At 43.5% G+C, this 25,969-nt stretch overlaps 1 protein-coding gene across 1 annotated transcript in view; it reads left to right on the forward strand.

Annotated features, from left to right (window-relative positions):
* PRMT5 (protein arginine methyltransferase 5) overlaps window positions 1-25,969 on the forward strand; it is a 630,581-nt gene that overhangs the window by 582,186 nt on the left and 22,426 nt on the right. The window contains exons 13-16 of the mRNA XM_069633848.1: window positions 4,528-4,637; window positions 4,883-4,976; window positions 5,229-5,345; window positions 5,590-5,654. Of these exons, the coding sequence (XP_069489949.1) occupies window positions 4,528-4,637; window positions 4,883-4,976; window positions 5,229-5,345; window positions 5,590-5,654 (386 nt within the window). The remainder of the gene's footprint in view (window positions 1-4,527; window positions 4,638-4,882; window positions 4,977-5,228; window positions 5,346-5,589; window positions 5,655-25,969) is intronic.

Raw genomic sequence — 25,969 nt, forward strand, 5'->3', positions numbered from 1 at the left:
TTCCAACGCCTAGCGCCCAAACACTGGAAAGCTCTGCCCACAGCACTGACGAAACCTCATACACAGTATTCCACAAAGCCCTAAAAACTAAACTGTTTAACCTGTACATTTCTCAACAAATGTCATTGTTCCAGTGTAACCAAGGAACTCATTGCTAACCTAATCTGTTAACATGCATTTCTAATGTCTGCCTTCTTCAATATTATCTATGCATCACTGTCTTCACTGCCATCTAACTGTACCGACTCTGTAACTAAGCAAGTATACTTAACAGCGCCACAATGCCTAAAGTCTGTTTTGTGCGCTATACAAATGTAAATAAATAAATATCTATTTTTACATGAGAAGGTAGACAAAGGGCATACTAAGTAACCCCCCAGCACTCCACTTAAGATGGTGTGTGCTGGGTCTACAACGAGAATCTTTTTAAAAGTAAAGTCAATTTCACTTTACTACTCTTGGAAACAGTTTATACAAGAGAATGTTTTTAAACCTTAACAGAAATCTAAAGGACTTCTCTGTGACACTGCACTGAAGGTGCTGTGTGTCACAATACAAAAAGATGATGCCTATGGAGTTTGTCAAACTCCAAAACCAAACGAAACATCCAAATCGGAGAAAAATACGAGCGTGAAAAAAAGGTCCGTCTCACTCTAGGATAAAAATTAAAAGTCCAGCAAGAGCTGGGGGTCTCGAAGGTAGAAGGGAATTGGCATAGAAATGAGAATTCTCCCTAACCCTCCTATATACACGGAGACCCGCAACGAAGTCCATTTAGGCCTTTTGGTGTTGTAAATTTTGGACTTGGTGATGGGAGAGGAATTTGGACCCTTTATCCTGTCTGTTCTGTTACCTACATTTTTGATTTCTTGCTGTCATTGGCCGTCGGGCCTCCAGATAGGCACTTTTTAGGGATACCTCTGTTGCTATTTTGGGTTTTAAGAGATGCCTGAAACAGGGCTCGTTCAGTCCCCTCTATTGTGTCGTTCTTGTGCGGGTTTGTGTAACCAGTTTCCTCTGCGCCAGTTTGTGGTTCCGGCATGGGATTTGAATTTAGTTTTGATATTCCTTATGGGAGCTCTGTTTGAGCCCCTCCATTCCTGATTGATTAGGTTTCTCACCCTTAAGTTGATTTTCCTGGTTGCCATCACTTCCGCAAGACGAGTGAGTGAACTCCAGGTGGTATCTGTTAAACCTCACTATTTGGTTTTCTCCAAAGAGAAGGTGACATTAAAAGTGAGGCCCCCGTTTCTTCCAAAAGTGGTCTTAGGTTTTCATCTCTCAAAAGATCTATGTTCCTTTGTTTTTTTTCCTCCGCCTCACCCTTGCAAGGAAGAGTAAAGATTTCATCAGCAGGACCCGCTGCAGACCCTCAGTTACTACGTCTCTCAGACGAGAGAGGCCAGTAAAGATGACCAGCTTTTTATTGGTTACACTGGGATCATTCTCTGTGAGCATATGTCCCTTTAGTAACCTGCATGCAATGGATGGGATCGCAGAGTAATTCAGAGTCCAAATAATCGAACCAACTCCGGAAGATGGCAAAGTGGCTTTTTTATTAACCATTATCTAAAACCGGGAGGTTACAACAGACATCAATGGACGTTCGCTCAGCTCGTGACAATTTTCTCATAAAAACATCCTTATATGCAAAAAATACATCCAAAGTGACGTCATACTACGTAGAAAATAATACAAAACCCATCAAAGACTGTGATAGGCTTAAGGAGAAACATCGAAGTATCCATTGCGTAGGGACCAGGATTGTCATTGGCTGTCCACTGTCAGGTGGACAACTTATGCCTACCTCTAAAAGCATGTCATCTTTAACACTAATAAGTACACAGTTTATCATTGGTCTTCACACTATACGGCCTTTCGTTAAATGTCCCTCTAAAATTGGTTGGCACGCTTGTGCCATGTCTGGATTTGGTTCACTTTGCGCGTAAGCTCATACCGAGGTGCCAGGAGGTGAATTTGACTTTACCTCCCCACCCAATTAGCCCAACATCTCATCACCCATGCCTTCTGCCATGAAGATTGTCTTTGAACTTGGCCTTGGAAAGGATCCTTGTCTGTTGGAATATATGGGAGTGGAGGCTCTCGCTATCGTTGTTCTAGGACTCCAAGCTCAACTCTATTTCCAACCTTGGCTCACGTGACAGGAGACCACGATTTAGTCCATTTTGCAGCATTTAAATGTCTTAAATGAATAAAACTTGGCACTCTTGGTGTTCTTTCTTTGCACCTTTAATAAAGGATGATTCATCCCTCCCACATTCACTCTTTCAAGAATAAATAACCAACCTTGGCTGCTTCAGTTTTAATACCAGGCCATACACCCTTGCAAGGCGCTTCCACAATCTCAGCGTATTCTTGCTGCAACACAATTCTCAGCCTTTCCTCTTTGGGTCTGGGCTTACTAATTTCATGACACTGATGTCCAGCTGCTATACAATGGTGGCTTTGCCTGCAGTCTAATCACTACATATAGCCAGCTTCTATGATGACTTAGTCTACTTCCGTTTCAGAATATGTACAATTATTGAACGGTTGCTTTTCTGCTGCACTAAGCACACGTTCAATCTTCTTTTTGCATATGAATGTTTACTCGATTCTGAACTTCGTCATCAGTTTCTGTAAGAGCCATGCATTCTCTTCAGCCAGTATTCTCGGGGATAAACGCATTTCTCTTGTGACGTCACTAGCTTCTTTTATTCACTCCTTTCCATATTCCTTCAGGGATTTCCTCCCTCTGTCGTCTCTTCAGGGACGCATTCGATAGGGTTTTCTTAGTGGATACCTTCTTTCTAATATCCGCTGCGGTATTGGCACAACTGCTGGTGTCAAACATGGCACAATCTCAGGCTTCCAACATATAGGAAGTGGGGGAGGGGGGGTAGGGATTTCCTGCAGAGGGGTGCCCATCTGTTAAGTGGCAATGGGGGTGAATCTGCAAACGTTCGCTGAGCATTACTGCTTGAATTCCCTTTCAAGTCAGGACACCTGTTTTAGTAGGGCAGTCCTTCAGAGTTTTCTGGTCTAGGTGGTGTTCTTGCTTTCCTCACTCTTCCAGATCTACGTACTGCTATGCAAGTCAAAAATAGATGAGGAATCCGTGGGAGGAAGGAATCCATTACAATAACACATCACTTACCTCTCGGTAATGTTCTTGCTGATGGCTGTTCCTCCCAAATTACTTGCGAGAGGCAAGTCATTTGTTCTTCTGGGCAACTGCACATTAATACTGTTAGAAGCCATATGAGGTCTAGCTTTATGGGAAATTGTGTTTTAGGCCTTGGATTGTAAATCTATTTTTCCTCTGGATGAACTAGTTTCCCTTTTTAATCCCATGCCCTGCCATGTTCCACATATACTAGGGTTGGGGAACTGTCTTTAGAACAGTGGGCTTAGTTGTGCCAGTTACTAGGTACTTGCCTGCTTGTGTTCCTTGTCATTTTATGTTGGGTACATGCCCTTGCCAAAGGACCCACATATAGACATTGTGGTAGGAGAGGCCTTCTAGAGATGGGCATTCATGTTTTTAAGCGTACTTTGTATCTTCCTTTTTAATAGTTTTATATATGTGACTTTAATAAAGAATATATTTTTCAGTATATTGGTTTGTTTGATTCGATTTGTGTGTGGACTAATTGGACTTCTGCGTGGTCCTACACCTACCTGAGAGTTGAGCATTGTCGCTGTGACCACGCTTCATATGTTTAAGAGATTTGGCTTCTTTTTTGTCAGGTGTTTTAGCCTTCCCCTTAGGGTTAGTAGTTGTAGCATCCTCAACAGAGGGTGGTATAAAAACTGCCTCAATTCTGACTTTTAATGCTCTAACTCTTCATCAGCAGTTAGTTTAGTTAAACATTGTTACACTTTCTCTGGTCCACTAAAATTAGCTGCCCAGTACCCTATACCAGCAGTGGTTCTGAAAAACCCTCCTTACACGAGCAGTTTAATGTTTAACCAAAAAAAGCTAAAATCGTTACCTTGTCTCACTTGTGGGCGAAGAATTTATACTAAGATTATGCATCTGAGAGGTTATCCTCACTGGACAATTGACAAGCTTCACATTCAAGGCAGCGTCAACTACATGGGGTTCTTGTACACAAACACACAGAGATGTTCTTCTCATTTTCTCTGCCTTTATTATGTCAACCATTTTTCGATCCACTATTATCTACATTTTAGGCAATTGAGGCCCTTAATCAATGTAATAGATGTCATTGTTTCATTTAAATGGAGTCCGTGCAGACCGGGTTGGTAAATGTTTCAAAATGCAAGTCCTCCTGGTTTCACTTCTGAACCTGGTGGGCAAAGAAGAACTATAAATCAATGAGTCACAGGTGCTTATGGTAACTTGCGCTTTCCACCAACCCTTGATGTCCTGACACACTAATGTATCCTAAGTCTGTTACAGGCAGAGGTGATTGAATGAATGACTGAAATGCCATCCACATGTTTAATCTCTTTTGATATTATAGGTCTGATTATTTAATGGGAAATGTTACTGTTTTACAGAGGATGGCATTAGCATCCCCAGTGAATATACATCGTTCCTGGCACCAATATCCTCCTCAAAGTTGTATAACGAAGTGCGGGCTTGTCGAGAGAAAGACCGGGACCCTGAGGTGAGAATGCAAACACCTAATTTCTTTCTTGAATTGTACCCGTCGTTACATACCTCCTCATCCCCTGAACGCCCAATATTTTCCATTGTAAATTTGACTTGATAAGGGGTAACCAGTGTCAGAATAATTCTGAGCGCAGAGGGCTGTTTTGTGAATTCCTCTTGTAGCAGGAAGAGGATATGCTTCAGTTGTTTTTGTCGGCCAGATGTTTACCCTGCCATCTAACAGGATATTGTCTCTGACAGGCTCAGTTTGAGATGCCCTATGTCGTCAGGTTGCACAATTTTCACCAACTTTCAGAGCCCCTGCCTTGTTTTACGTTCTGCCACCCCAACAAAGGTAGGTCCTAAAACATGATCTTTTCTCCGAGTGTCTTGCCTCCCTTTTTATCCCTGTTTTAGGCACCCACTCCTGTCTTGTGCCACCCCACCTCTAGAAGTCTCCAATTTCTACCTGAATAACCTTGTCCTGTTCACCCCCATCAGTTGTCCTTACATACCCCAGCCAAAGAGAAACAGGTAACATTTTCTTTTGTGGAGAATTCACCTAGTCTCCTTCCAACTCTCACTGCCCTTTCCTTCATATGCACAGATGCTGTGATCGACAACAATCGATTCAAAGCCTTGGAATACACTGTTGAGCTCAACACTGTGCTACATGGCTTCTCTGGCTACTTCGAGACAGTCCTGTACAAGGATGTAACTCTCAGTGAGTATTATTCTGTAGACTAAAGATGTGCTGTATTTTCTTATCTTTCCCACACACATCTTTGTTTTCCTGCAAACTGATCCCTTGGCTTGTTGGCTGTGTATACATATTTGATTTACAAGGGTTTTTTGTTGGTCAGGCTGACTTGCCTTGTGACGCTTTCTGAGTGGGCAGCCTAGCTGTGCTATTATATACGTAATGCCTTTTAATGACCTTCAACAGCAGTGCCTCTTTTCTCTTAAAGGTATTCGTCCTGAAACACACTCCCCAGGGATGTTCTCCTGGTTTCCCATCCTCTTTCCTATCAAGGTAAGGACCCATTCTACCACAGACTGCTCTCCTTGTGCTCTATCGAAGACTTTTAAGTGGTGCATCTGAGTTCAAGGACTCGTACAGGATGGGGATGGTTACCGGGGGAAAACATATTTCTGATGCTTGTGAATCTACTTAGAATCATATTCTCTGCATATAGTCAGACATCTAGTGGTAATCAGAATATTGCATCTTGTTTTTCGAAATTCGAAAAGGGACGTCAACCTGGGCGTATCTGTAATGCTATTCCTACTGTGACGTGTAGTGTACCCATGAGCCCTCGCGCGTCTAGGTCCCCCAGATTGTTTTTTCCGCTGTACTGGTCGGTTGTCTAATGAGGAGCTTGTATGCTACAGATATATTGCTAGTATATTATTTGAGCTCAGTCCAGCTTTTGACTTCCTTTCGAATGACTGTTTACTTCGACCGTCTGAAGACTTCCTCTGGAATTTCGACTGGCTGCGGCCTTCACCATCTGGCTGCGGCCTTCACCATCTGGCTTCGGCCTTTCACAGTAGGAAGAGTGGTAGGTCTTCTCTACATTCTTCATTAGAGAATGCCTTTTCTTGTCTTTCCTTAGTCTGGCTGCACCCTTCTTTATATTCAATAATGGAGAGAACTCCTTTTAAATTTGGCCCATTCTCTAACGGGAAGTTCCCTTGGAAGGACACTCAGACTGTAACAACTGCCAAAGACATTGTAGTGGAGACCTCGGGATCTCGCATGCCCAGCCCCACTAGACATGCCCAAACGCACTGCGGCGGGGGCCCACACACTCACACTCAGGCTAAACACACAGGTGTTCCTTGGCGGTACCGTTGAAGTAGCCGACTGCACCCACAGGTACGGCAAAACCTGGAGAAACTTTTGGTTCTCAACCGGCTGCGCTCCCACATGTAGCACATGCTTCGAAGTCTTTGACTGCTGATGTTGCTCTTCCTAAAGCTTTGGCAGCCATTTCAGACGCGTCCGAAAGCACGTCAACAATTAAAATTCATCCTAAATTAAGCGAGGAATTGTCTAAAACACCATACAAACGGACTCCCATAGTACTGGGACCTGGGCTTCTCCAGTTTTATCTCAAGGGTATGTTCAAGCCTCAAACACTTTCTCAGTCTTTACAGGGTCACAAAAGTCCTATCCAAGAGGAGGTCGTTTTTCCACTCCATGAAACTCCGAATACAGAAATAAAGATCTCCTCCCTTAGATGAGGTCACTAGGCCGTTAAACTCACCTAGCCTTCAGCCCCGTTTTTCAAAATACCTCTCCTGTATCCAAACATACTGCTACTTTAGGGGATATTTTTCTTTATGATCAAGATGAGGATTTATGTTATGTCCCAGGCCAGGGAGACGACACCCAGGATCCTACTACCCAGGACCCAGACATATGGCTTGATGACAGATGACCCGGTGCCTTGGCCTACAAACCCCACCCACCCCAAACTCATGAGGCAGAGATGGACCATATTTCTGCATACTCTACACGTGTTGTGCAGCCTCGAGACTCCTCCCCTATTGATGATCAGCTGGTGTTAAATAATATTCTGTAAAAAGCATCAGAGCATTTTAAGATCCGCTCATGGGGCTGTATCTGACCCAGACTTTGTGGAAGATGTCCTTAAAGAGGAGAAGCCAGTGAGTAAATCCATTCCTGTGCTTCACTCAGCTGCTACCTCAGATCCCCTATACATTCACGGACACGGTGTTCCTGATCGTGGTTACTACAACCAGGAAGCGTGCAGGAGTTCTTTTGTCTTCAGCTGAAGCAACTCCCAACAAAGAATGTAAGAAATTGTATGCCTTACGCAAAGGAATCACAACTTCAGCAGCCTATACTTACCCTTATTGGAAACACTACTTTGCTTGCCAGTTTTAGTGGCGTTGAATGGGTTCTTTTACAAGAAGGCCTGGAAAGTGTTTGTGAGCCAGCCAAGTCGAAGCTGCTCATTATTGTTCAGGAGGGTAGGCAGGTCACCCAAAATATTTTAAAGGAACACTTTGGATGACTGCGCTGAGACAGCTGGCCGGGTCTTGGCTTAAGGAACTGTACTGAAGCGCCAGCCATGGCTACGGAACTCTGGGTTCAAACCTGAGGCACAGGCTTCTCTTATTAACAAACCAATAGAGGCATCTGCTTTGTTTGGAAAGGCAGTTAACAAAGCCCTCGAGAAAGTGAAAAAGACCTTGAAACTAAAGTCATTAAACCAGATATCCAACAAACCGTATCTGCAGCACCGGGTCTTCAACACCTGCATGTCCTTTCAATTCACTATGCTTCCTTGTATCAAAAAGGATCTGGCCTTGCGCCCTGTGTTAGATCTGCATCCTGCAAACAAGTATGTCAAGCCTCAGAGTTTATAATTATTATGGTTCTTTTATAACGCACATAATACCGGAGACCAGTTTCTAAGCGCGAGACCGGAATTTGAACCTGTGTTGCTATGTGTTGTCTTGCTTCCAAGACAAATGCATTGCCCCTGAGCTATCCTCCCTTCCGAGTATGACAACTTGGCAGGAGGTAATTCCACTGCTCAAGTTCGGGATTACATGGCAACCTTAGATATGAAAGATGCATGCTTTCATATTTCAATGTTGCCAGCGCAAAGGAAAATACCAAAGGTTCAAAATAGGGGACACTCGGTATCAATTCAACGTCCTCCACTTCAGCATTGGCTCAGTTCCAAGGGTTTTTACCATAGTTCTGGCAGTGGCAGCAGATCACTTACACAGACATTCTGTTCCAGTGTACCATTATCTAGACGACTGGCTAATAACAGGAGACACACATCCGGCCTGTCTGGAGAACAGCAAAACGAAAAGGTGATGTCTGGAAGGTTTTGAATAAATCATAACAATGGGTACAGCTCTGGGCAACCCTCCAGACCATCGTTTTTCAGCCTGCCAAGCCATTACAGAAGGGGGGAAAAACAATATGCAAATCAGGCTTAGTCCTACCCCAAAAGGGACGGTCCAGCCCTAACTGCTTGGTCAAATCCCTTCTGCACAAGACCACAAGCATCTCCAGACATGTTTCAGCCTTGTTGGGTGTCATCAGTGAGGAGTAGCTTGGGTCACTAGGCCCAGCAGACTCGGGACCCCATCTGGGCATACCCGTCCCACTCTGGGTCACTTTAGCAAAATGAAAATGTGATGGCTGGAAGGTTTTGAATAATTCATAACCACGGGCATAGCTCTGGGCAACCCTCCAGACCATTGTTTTTCAGCCTGCCAAGCCATTACAGAAGGGAAAAACCATATGCAAATCAGGCTTCGCCCTAGCCTGATTTGCATATCGTCTTTCCCCTTCTGTAATGGCTTGGCAGGCTGAAAAACAATGGTCTGTAGGGTTGCCCAGAGCAATGCCAGTGGTTAAGATTCTTTCTAAACCTTCCAGCCATCACCTTTGTTTTTGCTCTGTCTGGAGAACACCCAAAAGACTGTAGGCCTACTCTCAAAACTGGGGTTATCTATCAACGAGAACAAATTCAAGCCTTGTCCCCAGCCAAGTAAAACAATTTCTGACAGCTCTGGTTCGGAGGGAAGATGGCATTGACCACCCCTCCGAGAGGGTCCAAAACATGTTGTTCAAAATCCCTCAATATGTATCCAGTTTTCCTATAACCGTACAGAAAGCCATGGGGCTCATAGGAATTAAGGCTTCCTGCTTTTTTCTGGTGCCACATGCTAGTCTGTGCATGCATCCAATGCAAGAGTAGCTGTCGAACCAATGGTGTCAAGCAAGCGGTCAGAGGGACAATCTAGTGATTGTCTCGAAAGCCCTCGTATTATCACTGCAGTGGTGTATAAGGGAAAACCTTGTGAAAGGGACATCGTTCACCACCCCTGCAAGAAAAGCCATGCTCACCACAGACTCATCCATGTCAGGTAAGGGAGCGCACCTTCAATACCAGACAGCGCACGGCACGTGGACACAATCCGTGGCAAGCAAACATATCAACCTCTTAGAGCTTCTAGCTGTATTCAAAGCCCTAAAGGTTTTTCAACAACTACTGCAGGAGAAAGCAATTTCTGTCTTAGACAGCACCACAGCCATGTTTTACATAAACGGGCAGGGACGAACACACTCTACAGGGCTGTCCAAACTGGCACAAAGCATTTGGAAGTGGGCACTCAAACATATGTTGTTCCTTTCACATCACGTGACAGAGGAACACAATCTTCTTGCAGACGTGCGCCGCAGAAGCGTTCAACTACCTGTAGAACAAGAGTGGCGTTTACACAAACACATTTTGCATGTCTTTGCAGAATGGGGGCATCCAGACTTCAACCTCTTTGCAACACTAGAGAATCCACAATGCCCAGACTACGCCTGCAGGTATCCCCCAGAAATGTCCAAGCGGTAGGGCATCTGGATCAAATGGTCAGGGAGATTTGCTTATGCTTTTCCCCCTGCTCCTTTCCTCAACAAAAGATGCACCTGGAAAAAGTTACACAGATCCTAATACTAACCAATGTGGGCTCATCAGCCGTGGTTCTCGCATCTGTGAAAATGTCACTTTGCCCTCTAGTGAAACTACCTTGCCCCTACAACATGCTATCCAAAGATCAAGGGACAACACTGCACCCGTGCCCTCAAACTGTCAACTTAGTAGCTTGGTTCCTGAGGTCATAGTTTGGACATCTTCAGCTGCCTCAAATGTATTGACCTTTTTAAAGAGGCACATAAACCAAACACTGTTACTTCAATAAATGGAAACGATTTGTCATTTGGTGTGGTACTCGTAACTACCCAATTGACTGTTCACCCACACACAGTCCTTTACCTAACGCATCTCTTAGACTCTGGACTACCTTTTAACTTGCTAAAGGTCCACCTTGCTTCCCTCTCTGCTTACACTTCTCAGAGCAAGGTTTCCCTGTGGAAAATCCCTGTAATCAAGGCTTTTATGGAAAGGGTAAATTCAACCACCGATTTCTAATCCAATTCCCGCATGGACTTGAATGTCCTTAATAAATGTATGGGTTCTCCTTTTGAACCATTGCACAAAGCTAGCCTTGGGGTTCTCACCTATAAGACTGCTTTTCTGGTGGCTATTACTTCCATTAGGAGGGTAAGTGAACTGCAAGCTCTCTCAGTTCAAGACCCATTTGTTACTATTCTTAAGAACAACATGGTATTGCGCACACATCCACGCTTTGCACCTAAATGCATCTCTAAATTCCATATAAACCACTCCATAGAACTTGCATCTTTCTTTCAAAATCCAACTAATTCAGCTGAAAGACCTCTCCAAACACTAGATGTTAAAGGAATGGTTTGGTCAAAATGTTTTATTGTCCCTACGGGTCGGCCATGTGTTTTTAAGCCTAAGTCGGTCGATTTTAGAAAAATTTCCTATGGACCTTACCCGAGTTTTCACCCAATAAACGCACGCAAAAACAGGCACCAGGGCGCTGCCATTTTTTGATAATCCTATCACTTGCCCCATTGCCCTGGCTGACCTCCTTTTGCGGCACTAAATCATATCCCCCGCCCCTGAGCCTGACATTATCAAAACATTCATATTCCCCGCCTCTCTCCGTGACGATACTGTGCTGCGTAGGCAAACGCGCCCAGTCGTCTTGTACGCGACTTCACACAGAACCTGGAAAACAACACAGATCAACTCACAACACAGCGTGCCACAATTCGGAATATGAAACTGTACTTTAAAATCAAACAGCAATATGGTACATTTGGTAAAGTACATTTATTTGACATTAAATGTTTAGAGAATATTCAGCAATTGGCATATTAAATCAGAATGGAATTTTTTTTCTTTTCTCTCGATCCGCAAATCCCGAAAAGTTTATCGATAGTCACGCGCTGTTCCTTTATGGTACACAGGGTGGTTTTTTTTGTTAAAAGAAGCACTTTGGACGCACGGTGAACCGCAAGGCTGTTCCATCAACTAGGCACTAGGCCACCGTAAAGGTCGATATGTTGCTTCTTGCCACTAGTACTGCGTAAGGGCATATGGCCCCTTGGCGATCGTCCCATAAAATGATCAACGTTGTGCAGTTGTTTACAAGAAGCTGCAGCTGGCGGTTGAAAAATCTGTCTGCCGGGGTCTGGAATAGGTGGCAGTGGCAGTACGGTAGGATGTACCTGTTTAGAAAACATAAAAATTGAAATTGGTCTCACCAGCCGATCTTTATTACTATTATTCATTTTATTTATTACGGGCGAGCTGAAACTATTTGCTTGCGAGGATAGTGCAATGGAGTATGTTCGGCTCTAAAAGCAATACGAAAACTAACTAAATAAATCGAGGGAAACACACAAACTAATTTTTTTTACCAGAAGTCAAAGATGACACCCATGTTGTTCGCCACCCAGGATGGTGAATGGAGGGTTTAGGGTTAGCACACTTTGTATGCACACTGTACAATAACGTTATTTTCAAAAAGACAATCAGATTACAATGATTTATTTAAACCGGGATTTGAACTTCTCAACGAGCTCTGCTTTGGGTGGACATGGCACAGTGGCAATGTTTGGTGGCAATGCATCAGTGCTCTGCACAGAAACGCTCAAATTCCATATCTCTGCTTCTCTAGTACACTAACAATAAGGCCTTTAACAAAGTCGAACTCCATTTCCTCATATACTGGTTTCGCCCCTGATTTCTTAATTCTTTTTCCAAAGGTCGCATTGTAGCGAGGCATCCCTACATTTCCCGTAATCCTAGACTGTTCACGGCCCACATTCTCATTATGGGCCAAGACTGCTAGTAGAGTCCTATGTTTCATGCCCTGTATGCCGAAATGCAATCGCTTTGGCCTGTACTTTAGGCACATACTGTGGAACACCTCTAATTCTCCTGTGTGATAGAATTCTGTCAGTCCCCTCAAATCTCTTGATAGAGTTTTATCGAAAACAATCTTCTCAATGGCTCTGTGTGTAGGTGAAGATGCAATCAACCACTTCTTCTACCGTGCCTCCTCTGTGGACAAAGGGCCATGTTCACGTTGGTGGAAATGTGGTTTTCTGTCCAGCAGTGAACGTTGGTACAGTGGTGCATCAGTGACCGCCATTTTTCAAGTAGGATTTCCACTGACCCTTCACAAGTTTTGGAGCTCCACCAAAAGATGGTTGCTGATGGACTGGGACCACTGTGAAATACTTTCAAAACCTTTTTTTTTTCCCCATGCAGCCGAGATTTTCTTATTGATTGATTTAGCAAGATGCCATACGTCAAATTGATGTTTAATATGTGGGAACTGCTCTCTCATTGTCTTGGCAATTGAAACGTGTCTGTCCGTGGCTATGAGGTTGATGTGCATTCCCCTTGATTGTAGATATTGCAATGATTTTATAAATCCTAGTTTCTCCATGGCCACTGAGGATTTACATTGGGACACCTGCACGACTACCAAACTCACAATTTTCTTACTATCCATGTCCTGAAAGTGGTAGGTGCACTACTTGGCAGAAAATCCAGGGATGTTGCACTGTCCATTGCCGGCTAGCCTGAATAGTTTCTCTTCGAATGTACTTGTTGAAAATTGTTCAATTTTCCAAGCATCACTTATGGCCGGAAACAGATAATCATGTTGGTATTTGTAGTACTGCGTTTTAGAAATGAAATGGAGTCCCACAAACTGAAAGAAAGACTCTAACTTTCTAAAACTGGACCCACTAAAAAGTGAGGCAGCTGCACACAGTAGATTGCCTGCTGGCAGCTTCCCCAGCATCGGTTGTGCAGACCATGAGAACGCATGATTTAATCTACAGGCGGCATGTATTTTGACGTTACTGCCTTGTATTTGACGAGTCACATGAATCAATGGCTCCCCACATACTTCCCCTCCAACTGAATGCCCACATTTCAGCATACTTATAATATCCATCAAACAGCTGTCGAATACTATGTATTTGCCCTCTTTCATTAGACTGTCATCCGGCGTGAAAGTTATTTCGGACTGTGCTGTTGAGGACATATCAACAAATTTGAAAGAAATATTGCTGATATGAAGTTCTGATGCATCGTTGGGTGCTGCTGCTGGTTCGTTCTGTCATTTCAACATCTGTTACTTCAGCATTGATGGGAGAACACAATGTCGACAGCTTTTTGGGTGGCATTTTTTTGGCGGGTGTAGATTGTGTGAATTGATCTGCGACTACTTCAGAGCAATCTTCAATACATTCAGTATCATCTTCTTTTGGTGGTGCGGTCAAACTGTAGCAATGGTCCAATAAAACTTTACTGGATTCTCCGGACACATTCAATTCATGTTCTGGCCATTGGACATGAGCATCTCGAGTCTCAACACGCAGCGTCTGAATTAATAGTTCCTCCATAGTGTAAATGGTCTGGCAAGCAACATCTCTCATTTGATTCACTGTCTGTGTATGTATAGTTCGTGCACCCACTGCTAACTAGAGGACAGATTGGAAAAGGGATGTTCATTTTAAACACAATATAAAGTATTATACAATTGACAGGGAAAAAACATTATAGTCCAAAACAGAAAACAATTCCTAAAATTATGAACTGTTTGTAACTAACCTTATTTTTGTTTCTTTTCTTTGCAACTTTCTTGACTCGAACTTCAACATCTGCACGCTGTTGCACCGATTCGTTTCCGCATGTCTTCCCTTCCTCTTGCGCTGCAACGACTATATTTTCTGGATCCGCATAGACTGCACGGAATGACGTTCCATCGACTCCCTGAAACATAGTACTTTCATTACTATGTATCACAATATTGAAAACACAAAACACACGTGAGGACGAACACACAGGTACATCTCAATAGCTAAACACGAATTAAACATTGTGTAGAACAATCAAACGACAAGTATTCGAGCTCTGATGATCTAGTTCGATGGAACTGTCAGTATCCATACCTCTGGCTCCGCATGGACTGCCATGAATGGTTATATTGGAGAGGAGGCATCAGCAACTCCCTGAAACACAGTACTTGCATTAGTATGGTTTTCAATATTGGAAAGATAACATACACTTGGGGTCGACGGCACAGGTACATATAAAGAGATAACCACAAATGATGCATTGTCTAGAAGAATCAAGGAATATCTAAATATGATCAGATTTCATCGACTTATTTCTCCGATTTATTTACATCTGCATCATCTACATGGGATGTTATTGTAGTGGAAGCTCCGTCGTCTCCCTGAAACACAGTGCTTGCGTTAATAGGGAAGAAAGTATAGCAAATGGAATCACGTTATATGATGACGCTCGATGGAGCCGTCAATATCCATACCTCGTGCTGCCGAAGAATATGTAGGGATGTTGTAAATGTAGTGCGCATTTCCTAAAGCTGTTGCGCCGATTCGTATACGCAAGGTCCCGCTTCCACTTCCCCTGGAATTACTTGGATGTCAGGCTCCGCATCAAGTACAGAGGTTGATGCTCCATCTGTTTGAAACATAGTACTTGCATTAGTAAGGATTACAATATTGAAAACATCACACACACTTGGGGTCGTCCGCACAGGTACATATCAATGGCTAACCACAAATGAAACATTGTGTAGAATAATCAAACGACAAGTATTCCAGCTCTGATGATCTTGTTTGATGGAGCTGTCAGTATCCATACCTTGTGCTGCTGAAGAACATCTAGGGATGTTGTCAATGTGGTGGACGCTTCAGCATCTCCCTGAAAGACAGTACTTGCATTACTATGGATAACACTAATTATAACTGAAAACAAACACCAGTGGACGATAACTAAGGTGTATATCAATTGGAAAGCACTAACCAAACATTCGGTAAAATAATTACACGCTACAATAAAAATATTACTTGACATGCATAAAACAAGTCTGTAGCGGAATAGCCAAGTAAGATTATCTGATACGCGCTAGAAGTGGTTGATCACTGCGAGCACGTCACGGATGTAGAATGTTCTTGCTTCAGATTCAAGGGATAGTTAAGCAGTTGTAAAGGTAAATTATTGATTGATGATGAAATGCCAATATTAAAAATTGCCATGTAAGGAGACAGAATACTTGCGAGTAATGCTATTGAAAATGCGCAATATCGCACAGTTCCCTGTGCCCATATATAGATTTTGTTTGTTGGTTATGAAATCGAAAAAGAATATATTGATAAATGTGATTATTCAAAAAGCTATACACTCATATCAATGTCGAATGTATTACAAGGGACACAACACCTGAAATATCAATGAATCCATTCGGCTACCTACACACTACCACAAGGCCTAAAGCTAAATCCGGACACTTGACTCACCAGTGGCGGAATGTGGACGAATAGTGGGAATAGCGTTTGCGAGCAATTTTCGTGTCGTTCGCGGTTTATTCTTCTTTGTTACCCAAGATGTTGTGTACATGTTCGAGGAAAAGTGCCGGCTGCAGATGCGGTATCGATCACCCCTCTTGTCCTCTAAGACTTGTTGGACTCTTTTCAGCTCATCCAGTGGATATCCGCAATGTCTGACCCGTTCTCTTATTCGATCAACAGTTTTCGGGAATACATGCATCCGAATCAGATTTAGCATGGGTCTTTGAAGGGCAACCGCTAATCGAACAGGCAGGCATTGTTGAAAATTCTGAAAAGTAAATATTGACATTATTATACAATCTTGATGAATAAAAATGTGATACAAGTAAATGAACCATGCAATGTTCAATGCAAGGTTTGTTTTGGTCGCAGGAACTATACCAGTTCATCATGTGCGGCTTAGTGTTTGCATTAGTTGCAGAAATGTATAAATGATGTGACTAAACTCTGAACATGTGACTCGTCCCTTTGATGATCTGTCTTGCACGAGAAGGAAACATGCTTACATTATAGACTGGACCCCCGAAGGATGCAATTTGATGACAATTGACACAGATGAAAACAAATAGATCTATTGATAGCATTACAATGGAAACACAAGCCAATATCAATGAGACCAATGAGCATAGCACTATTGAGTACTCTACTCGCAAATAGAAATTTAAGAATCAACGAAATATGACTAGGATACATGGCCTTACCTTGACCAACAAACAGTTGGATTCAGCAAGCCGAGCAGTATGTTGCAGGAGAACAGGTAGATGGCCACAGGTAGCACACTGACGAGTTTGCTCGAAGCGGTCACAGAAGTTCATGGATAGCACGACGACGAGCAGATTAGCATAGATCTCAGTGGTTCTCAGGTAGCACGTTCAGGAGTTGACTTGCAAAGCACAAAGATGTTCTCATGAGACATCAAGTGTTTTATAAAGTATTACAAACGCGGGTGTGTTTGTGAATGAATGACGTGTGTATGTTGTGGTATTATGTGGTTTGCCGGGGGCCGCCCAGCGTGAGGGGGGGTGGTCCTGGCCGGACACAAGGTCTGAGGAGGCCATGTGAGCGATGGCCCCTTTGCGTGGGATACCTTTTGTAGTGTATATGGTGTTTGGCACCTTGGCCGTTTGCGCCCCTGACAGCCCCCCATGGCAGCCTGCATCCACTGGCGCGAATCGCCTTTGATAGAGGGGGGTGGGATGGATGGGCCTGGGGCGTGCAGATAAGGCACAGGAAGAGTGCTGAATGGAGACACACTTGATTCATTTAAAAAAATCGAAACAACCGTTAAAATATATTTGGTGTTTTTTTTTTTTCCTTTTTTTGATGGCACAAAAATACAAAACTTTACACATTGTACAGGTCAGGTTGCAGCACAGCGAGGCAAAATCCCCTGACTGACCGCTGTCACTCGGGAAAGTTTCTCTTATGGCACGAAAGGCACAGGCGGGCATTACTCTTCGAACGCGGTGTCCAAGCCTCCTGTGAAGCTACCATGTAAAGGAACGATAGGCCACCAGCCGGTACCACCTTTGAAAAATGATACAAACTGTTTTTAAATAATCAAGATAAGTTGATTAAACGTTTGTTGTCAATGACAATTCTTGTAACTAATGACATTCTGCTCGAACAAATGCCATCTAGACACTGCACACTATTGAACGACTCATGTGTTACAATGATATGTAGATGTAATTTTGGATATAGGAGACGACCATGAAATAGTAGTGGCATCACAAGCAGATTATACTTACTCGTTACTCGGATTACGAGGACGAACAGTTGCGCGAAGTTCGTGCATAAGCACCATCATTTTCCTCAACACGGACCGTGTGAGGCAGGTTGCCCTGAAGTCTGGCAGCTCGGTGATGCATTGCGGTCGTGGCTCGCCTTCCAAAATGTAGGCCACACATCCCGAGTTTTCACAGCAGCAGCAGTTCTCCTCGGTTGGCATTAGCTCGCACCGATTGCATGTGCACCAGGTGGAAACACCGTCCATGCGACTAGGTCCAGTGTCTTCATCCGTTGATTCGTCCTGCCAACTGCAGTCCGAAGCCCCATCGTTTTCGCATGTTTCCCTTTCAAGTAGTTCCTCCTCGGTATACTCGGGCTCGTACATGTAGGGCATTATTGTAGCCATTGTGTGGTAAACAAACTAAAATAATTTGTAGCAATGGTACAGGTGTTCACACGGGCTACAAGCGGCGAAGGTAGTTGACCAGAGCACAAAAACAAGCCACAGAATACTCAAAGTAACACAGAGAGAGGAATGGAATCGAAAATCTGCTGATGTGTTGTGAAACGGTCTGTTTATACTTATTGAGGAAAGAGGCGTCTTGCCATTTCCATGGCGACAGGTCATTAGCTGAAGCGCAGCGATGGTTGACATGAGACATGCTTTGGCGTTGTGAAATGGGCGGTACGTGTCTGCTGATGACAGGCTCAGAGGCGGGCGATATGATTTAGTGCCGCAAAAGCAGGTCAGCCAGGGCGATGGGGCAAGTGATGGGATTATCACAAAATGCCAGATCCCTGGTGCCTGTTTTCGCATGCGTTTAATGGACGAAAACTCGGGTAAGGTCCATAGGAAATTTTTCTAAAATGGAGCGACTTAGGCTTAAAAACACATGGCCGACCCGTAGGGACAATAAAAAATTTTGACCAAACCATTCCTTTAAGAGCGCATTGATGTACTACTTCAATAAAAACAAAACCACTTCTGAAGAGAGATCAATTCTTTCTCTATTGTCACTGGTAGAGAGTGGTCCTGTCTCTTAAAACGGCAATATCAAAATGGATTGTTAAATGTATCCAGATTTGTTACTCTCGTTCAAAGAGTTCTAACTTTGTACGCCTAAAGCTCATTCTACTCGAGGCACAGGAGCTACTATAGCTTTCATTCAAATATTCCTCTACATGCTATTCAGGCCTCTACACCACATTTCTGCTTCAATACACATTCTAAGACTGATTCTCAGAGTGTTTGTCGCTGTTCCTGCCAACATCCCACCACCAGCTCCTGGTACTGCTTGCTAGTCTATTCACAGCATGTGATTCTAAGCAGATTCGCAAGCATCAGAAGACCTACATTACTCGCTGTAATCGTATTTATGGTGCTTGTATCAGCTTAGATGCACCCACCCTTCCTCCCTGCTTCTTGAAGGAGTATAGATCTCTTGCACATTCTTTATCCTTCTGTAATCACTCACGCATTCTCTTGGTAAACAACATGCAATACTCTGCGATTACCACTAGATGTCGGACTCAATGCACATCATGTTTATCTAAGCAGATGCAAGCACCAGAAATAAGATTATGGTGAGTAATGGATGTCATACTCGACTGAACCTATTCATACTTGTACTTCCAGCATCCATTCCTCAGTACCCATGGGATATTCCTGCCGGTTGTACAGTGTATCATAAGAATCTTTGACCAGCAAAAATGAAAAAAGGGGAGCTATGAAGCTGTGTGCTGCAATAGGCTCTGTTCACTGTCAACAGGTTCTGCCGTGCCTATATTCTTTCCTTTGCTCTGCACATGGAAATTCCTTCGATTTTACTTTTTTTTTCTTTTTTCAATATTTGGGTCTTTCCGTGGACAGCTGGTTGGTGGTGTCTGTTTCTGGTACCCACTCACGTTTCTTTCACCAACTTCAAGTTAAGTACTGGTAAAGCGTGCCTACGTTCTGAGCACCATTTACTTCACTGTTAGCTCTAACTAGCTTCCTTTCTGTCTCTTAAAGGTTTCTTCATTGGCCCATCACTTTTTATATTCCCAGACTTGGTGGCATCTCCTGGATTTTGTAGCTTCGAGAAACAAAAAACAGTCTAAGCCTTCAGTAGATTAGTCATTTCTGTTGGCTGTAGGTGCAGAAAAACCAAATGCTAGTGCACGCCTGAAGGTTTTTAGCAACAGGACCAACACTGCTTGTTAGTTCCGAAGCCTAAAGAACCGTACAAGAGTTTGACTGGTGTGAGCCTGTTCCAGCACTAATCACTTATTGTTGAGATGGATTTCTAGAATCTGGCCTGGTGTACAGATTTTTGGCGGCCACCCTAGTTAGTGAACAGATGATCTCCGAGGTTAGTGTGATACCGGCATGGTGGCAACGGAGACACAGACTCAAACTAAGATTTCAAAACCTTTTATGGGGTGGTGTAATACCTAACTGGCCATGCCGCTAAAGGGATGTTTCCCTGAAATTATGCTTCTAAGGGCCATCTATGTCTAAAAAGTACAAATTAAAGTCTGTGTCTAAATCTATGCTTGCCCTCACACTATGCAACAATGTGTAAGGGTTTTTGTTCAAAATCAAAAAGGTGTGATTCAACTAAAAATAGGAAAACCAGGGTTGGTTTTCGTTGGCCTTCCGGCCTAGCGTGATTTTAGGCACACAAAATGAGTTTAGATAGCATGAGTGCTTGTAGGACCTTTGCAAATGTTCTTTTTATCACTCCGCCTTCCCTCCCCCAAGCTTCGGGCTCTCAAATGGTTCTACACAAAAGTTCCTCTTCGGTAGGCTTCTCACGGTTGCTTTCCGCAAGTCTCAAGCCTCTCAGGTATTCCAAACTATATTTTACTTAGTGAGGATATGCCTTGTCTTTCATTGGGTTAGTGTCAGACTTTGGAGAATGACTGGCTCTTTGCTCCTCCCAGTCGCGACCACTCTGACTTCTATCCCCTCTCCTTATTCTTTACACCTTTCTTCTGGTACCTTGTGCTTCTTTCCCTAAGCTTGGCTCCTTCCGGCTTTCAACAGTCAGTTTGATCACGATGTACTTTGATTGCTTAGGTGGGCCTCTAAGGGTTCTCTTCCCCAAGCTCAGGCCTCTCCCAGCTTTCAACAGAAAACAAAATATATCGCAGCTCCTTTTAGGTTTCTCAGAGTGCCCTTCCCCAAGCGTAGGCCCCTCTAGTTCGAAACTCAAACTCAGCTGGTCATGATGTGCCTTATCCTTTATAAACAGCTTTTCTTTTATACAATCCTCCGATGGTGTAGAATCGGAGGCTTTCGGAAACACCAGGCTTTTCCTAAACGTGATCACTCTGATCCTTTGCCCCCCGCTTTATTTCTCACTCTTGCTTTCCTTTGTACTTTTTATCTTCAGGTGCTTCCGGCACCACTTTCTGTACCTCTTTCACTCTGCTCTTCTTGCACTTTTCTTTATTTTTACTTGTGCACCTTTGCACCCTTTCACACGGTTTCTGATTTTCCTGTGCATCCGTGCACCTTCTTTGACTGTTCATTTTGCACACACTTTCCTTTTGCTTACTACTTGACCTTCAGTCTTTTGGCTTCGATAATCCCAATCGCCTTAGTTTTGCATATGTTGGGTTTCTTCCCTACCTATCCCAAAATGCCCTACTTCTTTTGACAATTAAGTTTTACAGTTCAATTTACTACAAATCCCAGCCACTGGGTTTCTCTCTAATACACCCAGGCAGCGCAGCACTGACGGGCAGCTCTTTGGGATCTTTGGGCTGAGGTCAGGGTCTCACCACCTGCCCCTAAGACTCTGTGGGACCGGCAAACGTCCCAGAGGAACAAGCACTCGCCTGGACACTGCCAACAAAGAGCAGCTCCCCTTAGTCCGGCTCCATGTAGACATGGATCCCTCGCCACGCTGCAACACTCCAGCCACACCGGGTCAGCATCGCGCTCTCCTCTGGTCCTTCAAGGCTTCCTGTGCTGCAGCTTCTACATTCCAACCAACATCCCCAGGTCACCCATTCAACTTTGAGGTCACACATTTTATAGCAAAACCCACAGTCAAGTGGAGTCAGGTATGAATGGTTACTTACAAATGCTTGACTCTGCCTGACTCCATTAGTGGGAATGAAGTTTTCTCTTAAGTATGTTTCCCTTACTTTCCTCATGTTATTCCTATGGGTAATCATTACTGATCTTAGTTGCCTCCTCCTCGTCTCAGTAGTTGTTGGAAACTGGGAGGATGGAGATGGGGCGAGATTGAAAATGATTTATGGGTGTAAAGTTTACAGGATGACTGACAGAGGAAAGAGAGGAGTCCCCTAGCCCTGGAAAAGGGATGTTCATTTTAAACACAATATAAAGTATTATACAATTGACAGGGAAAAAACATTATAGTCCAAAACAGAAAACAATTCCTAAAATTATGAACTGTTTGTAACTAACCTTATTTTTGTTTCTTTTCTTTGCAACTTTCTTGACTCGAACTTCAACATCTGCACGCTGTTGCACCGATTCGTTTCCGCATGTCTTCCCTTCCTCTTGCGCTGCAACGACTATATTTTCTGGATCCGCATAGACTGCACGGAATGACGTTCCATCGACTCCCTGAAACATAGTACTTTCATTACTATGTATCACAATATTGAAAACACAAAACACACGTGAGGACGAACACACAGGTACATCTCAATAGCTAAACACGAATTAAACATTGTGTAGAACAATCAAACGACAAGTATTCGAGCTCTGATGATCTAGTTCGATGGAACTGTCAGTATCCATACCTCTGGCTCCGCATGGACTGCCATGAATGGTTATATTGGAGAGGAGGCATCAGCAACTCCCTGAAACACAGTACTTGCATTAGTATGGTTTTCAATATTGGAAAGATAACATACACTTGGGGTCGACGGCACAGGTACAGATAAAGAGATAACCACAAATGATGCATTGTCTAGAAGAATCAAGGAATATCTAAATATGATCAGATTTCATCGACTTATTTCTCCGATTTATTTACATCTGCATCATCTACATGGGATGTTATTGTAGTGGAAGCTCCGTCGTCTCCCTGAAACACAGTGCTTGCGTTAATAGGGAAGAAAGTATAGCAAATGGAATCACGTTATATGATGACGCTCGATGGAGCCGTCAATATCCATACCTCGTGCTGCCGAAGAATATGTAGGGATGTTGTAAATGTAGTGCGCATTTCCTAAAGCTGTTGCGCCGATTCGTATACGCAAGGTCCCGCTTCCACTTCCCCTGGAATTACTTGGATGTCAGGCTCCGCATCAAGTACAGAGGTTGATGCTCCATCTGTTTGAAACATAGTACTTGCATTAGTAAGGATTACAATATTGAAAACATCACACACACTTGGGGTCGTCCGCACAGGTACATATCAATGGCTAACCACAAATGAAACATTGTGTAGAATAATCAAACGACAAGTATTCCAGCTCTGATGATCTTGTTTGATGGAGCTGTCAGTATCCATACCTTGTGCTGCTGAAGAACATCTAGGGATGTTGTCAATGTGGTGGACGCTTCAGCATCTCCCTGAAAGACAGTACTTGCATTACTATGGATAACACTAATTATAACTGAAAACAAACACCAGTGGACGATAACTAAGGTGTATATCAATTGGAAAGCACTAACCAAACATTCGGTAAAATAATTACACGCTACAATAAAAATATTACTTGACATGCATAAAACAAGTCTGTAGCGGAATAGCCAAGTAAGATTATCTGATACGCGCTAGAAGTGGTTGATCACTGCGAGCACGTCACGGATGTAGAATGTTCTTGCTTCAGATTCAAGGGATAGTTAAGCAGTTGTAAAGGTAAATTATTGATTGATGATGAAATGCCAATATTAAAAATTGCCATGTAAGGAGACAGAATACTTGCGAGTAATGCTATTGAAAATGCGCAATATCGCACAGTTCCCTGTGCCCATATATAGATTTTGTTTGTTGGTTATGAAATCGAAAAAGAATATATTGATAAATGTGATTATTCAAAAAGCTATACACTCATATCAATGTCGAATGTATTACAAGGGACACAACACCTGAAATATCAATGAATCCATTCGGCTACCTACACACTACCACAAGGCCTAAAGCTAAATCCGGACACTTGACTCACCAGTGGCGGAATGTGGACGAATAGTGGGAATAGCGTTTGCGAGCAATTTTCGTGTCGTTCGCGGTTTATTCTTCTTTGTTACCCAAGATGTTGTGTACATGTTCGAGGAAAAGTGCCGGCTGCAGATGCGGTATCGATCACCCCTCTTGTCCTCTAAGACTTGTTGGACTCTTTTCAGCTCATCCAGTGGATATCCGCAATGTCTGACCCGTTCTCTTATTCGATCAACAGTTTTCGGGAATACATGCATCCGAATCAGATTTAGCATGGGTCTTTGAAGGGCAACCGCTAATCGAACAGGCAGGCATTGTTGAAAATTCTGAAAAGTAAATATTGACATTATTATACAATCTTGATGAATAAAAATGTGATACAAGTAAATGAACCATGCAATGTTCAATGCAAGGTTTGTTTTGGTCGCAGGAACTATACCAGTTCATCATGTGCGGCTTAGTGTTTGCATTAGTTGCAGAAATGTATAAATGATGTGACTAAACTCTGAACATGTGACTCGTCCCTTTGATGATCTGTCTTGCACGAGAAGGAAACATGCTTACATTATAGACTGGACCCCCGAAGGATGCAATTTGATGACAATTGACACAGATGAAAACAAATAGATCTATTGATAGCATTACAATGGAAACACAAGCCAATATCAATGAGACCAATGAGCATAGCACTATTGAGTACTCTACTCGCAAATAGAAATTTAAGAATCAACGAAATATGACTAGGATACATGGCCTTACCTTGACCAACAAACAGTTGGATTCAGCAAGCCGAGCAGTATGTTGCAGGAGAACAGGTAGATGGCCACAGGTAGCACACTGACGAGTTTGCTCGAAGCGGTCACAGAAGTTCATGGATAGCACGACGACGAGCAGATTAGCATAGATCTCAGTGGTTCTCAGGTAGCACGTTCAGGAGTTGACTTGCAAAGCACAAAGATGTTCTCATGAGACATCAAGTGTTTTATAAAGTATTACAAACGCGGGTGTGTTTGTGAATGAATGACGTGTGTATGTTGTGGTATTATGTGGTTTGCCGGGGGCCGCCCAGCGTGAGGGGGGGTGGTCCTGGCCGGACACAAGGTCTGAGGAGGCCATGTGAGCGATGGCCCCTTTGCGTGGGATACCTTTTGTAGTGTATATGGTGTTTGGCACCTTGGCCGTTTGCGCCCCTGACAGCCCCCCATGGCAGCCTGCATCCACTGGCGCGAATCGCCTTTGATAGAGGGGGGTGGGATGGATGGGCCTGGGGCGTGCAGATAAGGCACAGGAAGAGTGCTGAATGGAGACACACTTGATTCATTTAAAAAAATCGAAACAACCGTTAAAATATATTTGGTGTTTTTTTTTTTTCCTTTTTTTGATGGCACAAAAATACAAAACTTTACACATTGTACAGGTCAGGTTGCAGCACAGCGAGGCAAAATCCCCTGACTGACCGCTGTCACTCGGGAAAGTTTCTCTTATGGCACGAAAGGCACAGGCGGGCATTACTCTTCGAACGCGGTGTCCAAGCCTCCTGTGAAGCTACCATGTAAAGGAACGATAGGCCACCAGCCGGTACCACCTTTGAAAAATGATACAAACTGTTTTTAAATAATCAAGATAAGTTGATTAAACGTTTGTTGTCAATGACAATTCTTGTAACTAATGACATTCTGCTCGAACAAATGCCATCTAGACACTGCACACTATTGAACGACTCATGTGTTACAATGATATGTAGATGTAATTTTGGATATAGGAGACGACCATGAAATAGTAGTGGCATCACAAGCAGATTATACTTACTCGTTACTCGGATTACGAGGACGAACAGTTGCGCGAAGTTCGTGCATAAGCACCATCATTTTCCTCAACACGGACCGTGTGAGGCAGGTTGCCCTGAAGTCTGGCAGCTCGGTGATGCATTGCGGTCGTGGCTCGCCTTCCAAAATGTAGGCCACACATCCCGAGTTTTCACAGCAGCAGCAGTTCTCCTCGGTTGGCATTAGCTCGCACCGATTGCATGTGCACCAGGTGGAAACACCGTCCATGCGACTAGGTCCAGTGTCTTCATCCGTTGATTCGTCCTGCCAACTGCAGTCCGAAGCCCCATCGTTTTCGCATGTTTCCCTTTCAAGTAGTTCCTCCTCGGTATACTCGGGCTCG

Source organism: Ambystoma mexicanum, chromosome 13 (assembly GCF_040938575.1).
Source record: "Ambystoma mexicanum isolate Mex_15411 chromosome 13, UKY_AmexF1_1, whole genome shotgun sequence".
Lineage (NCBI taxonomy): Eukaryota > Metazoa > Chordata > Amphibia > Caudata > Ambystomatidae > Ambystoma > Ambystoma mexicanum.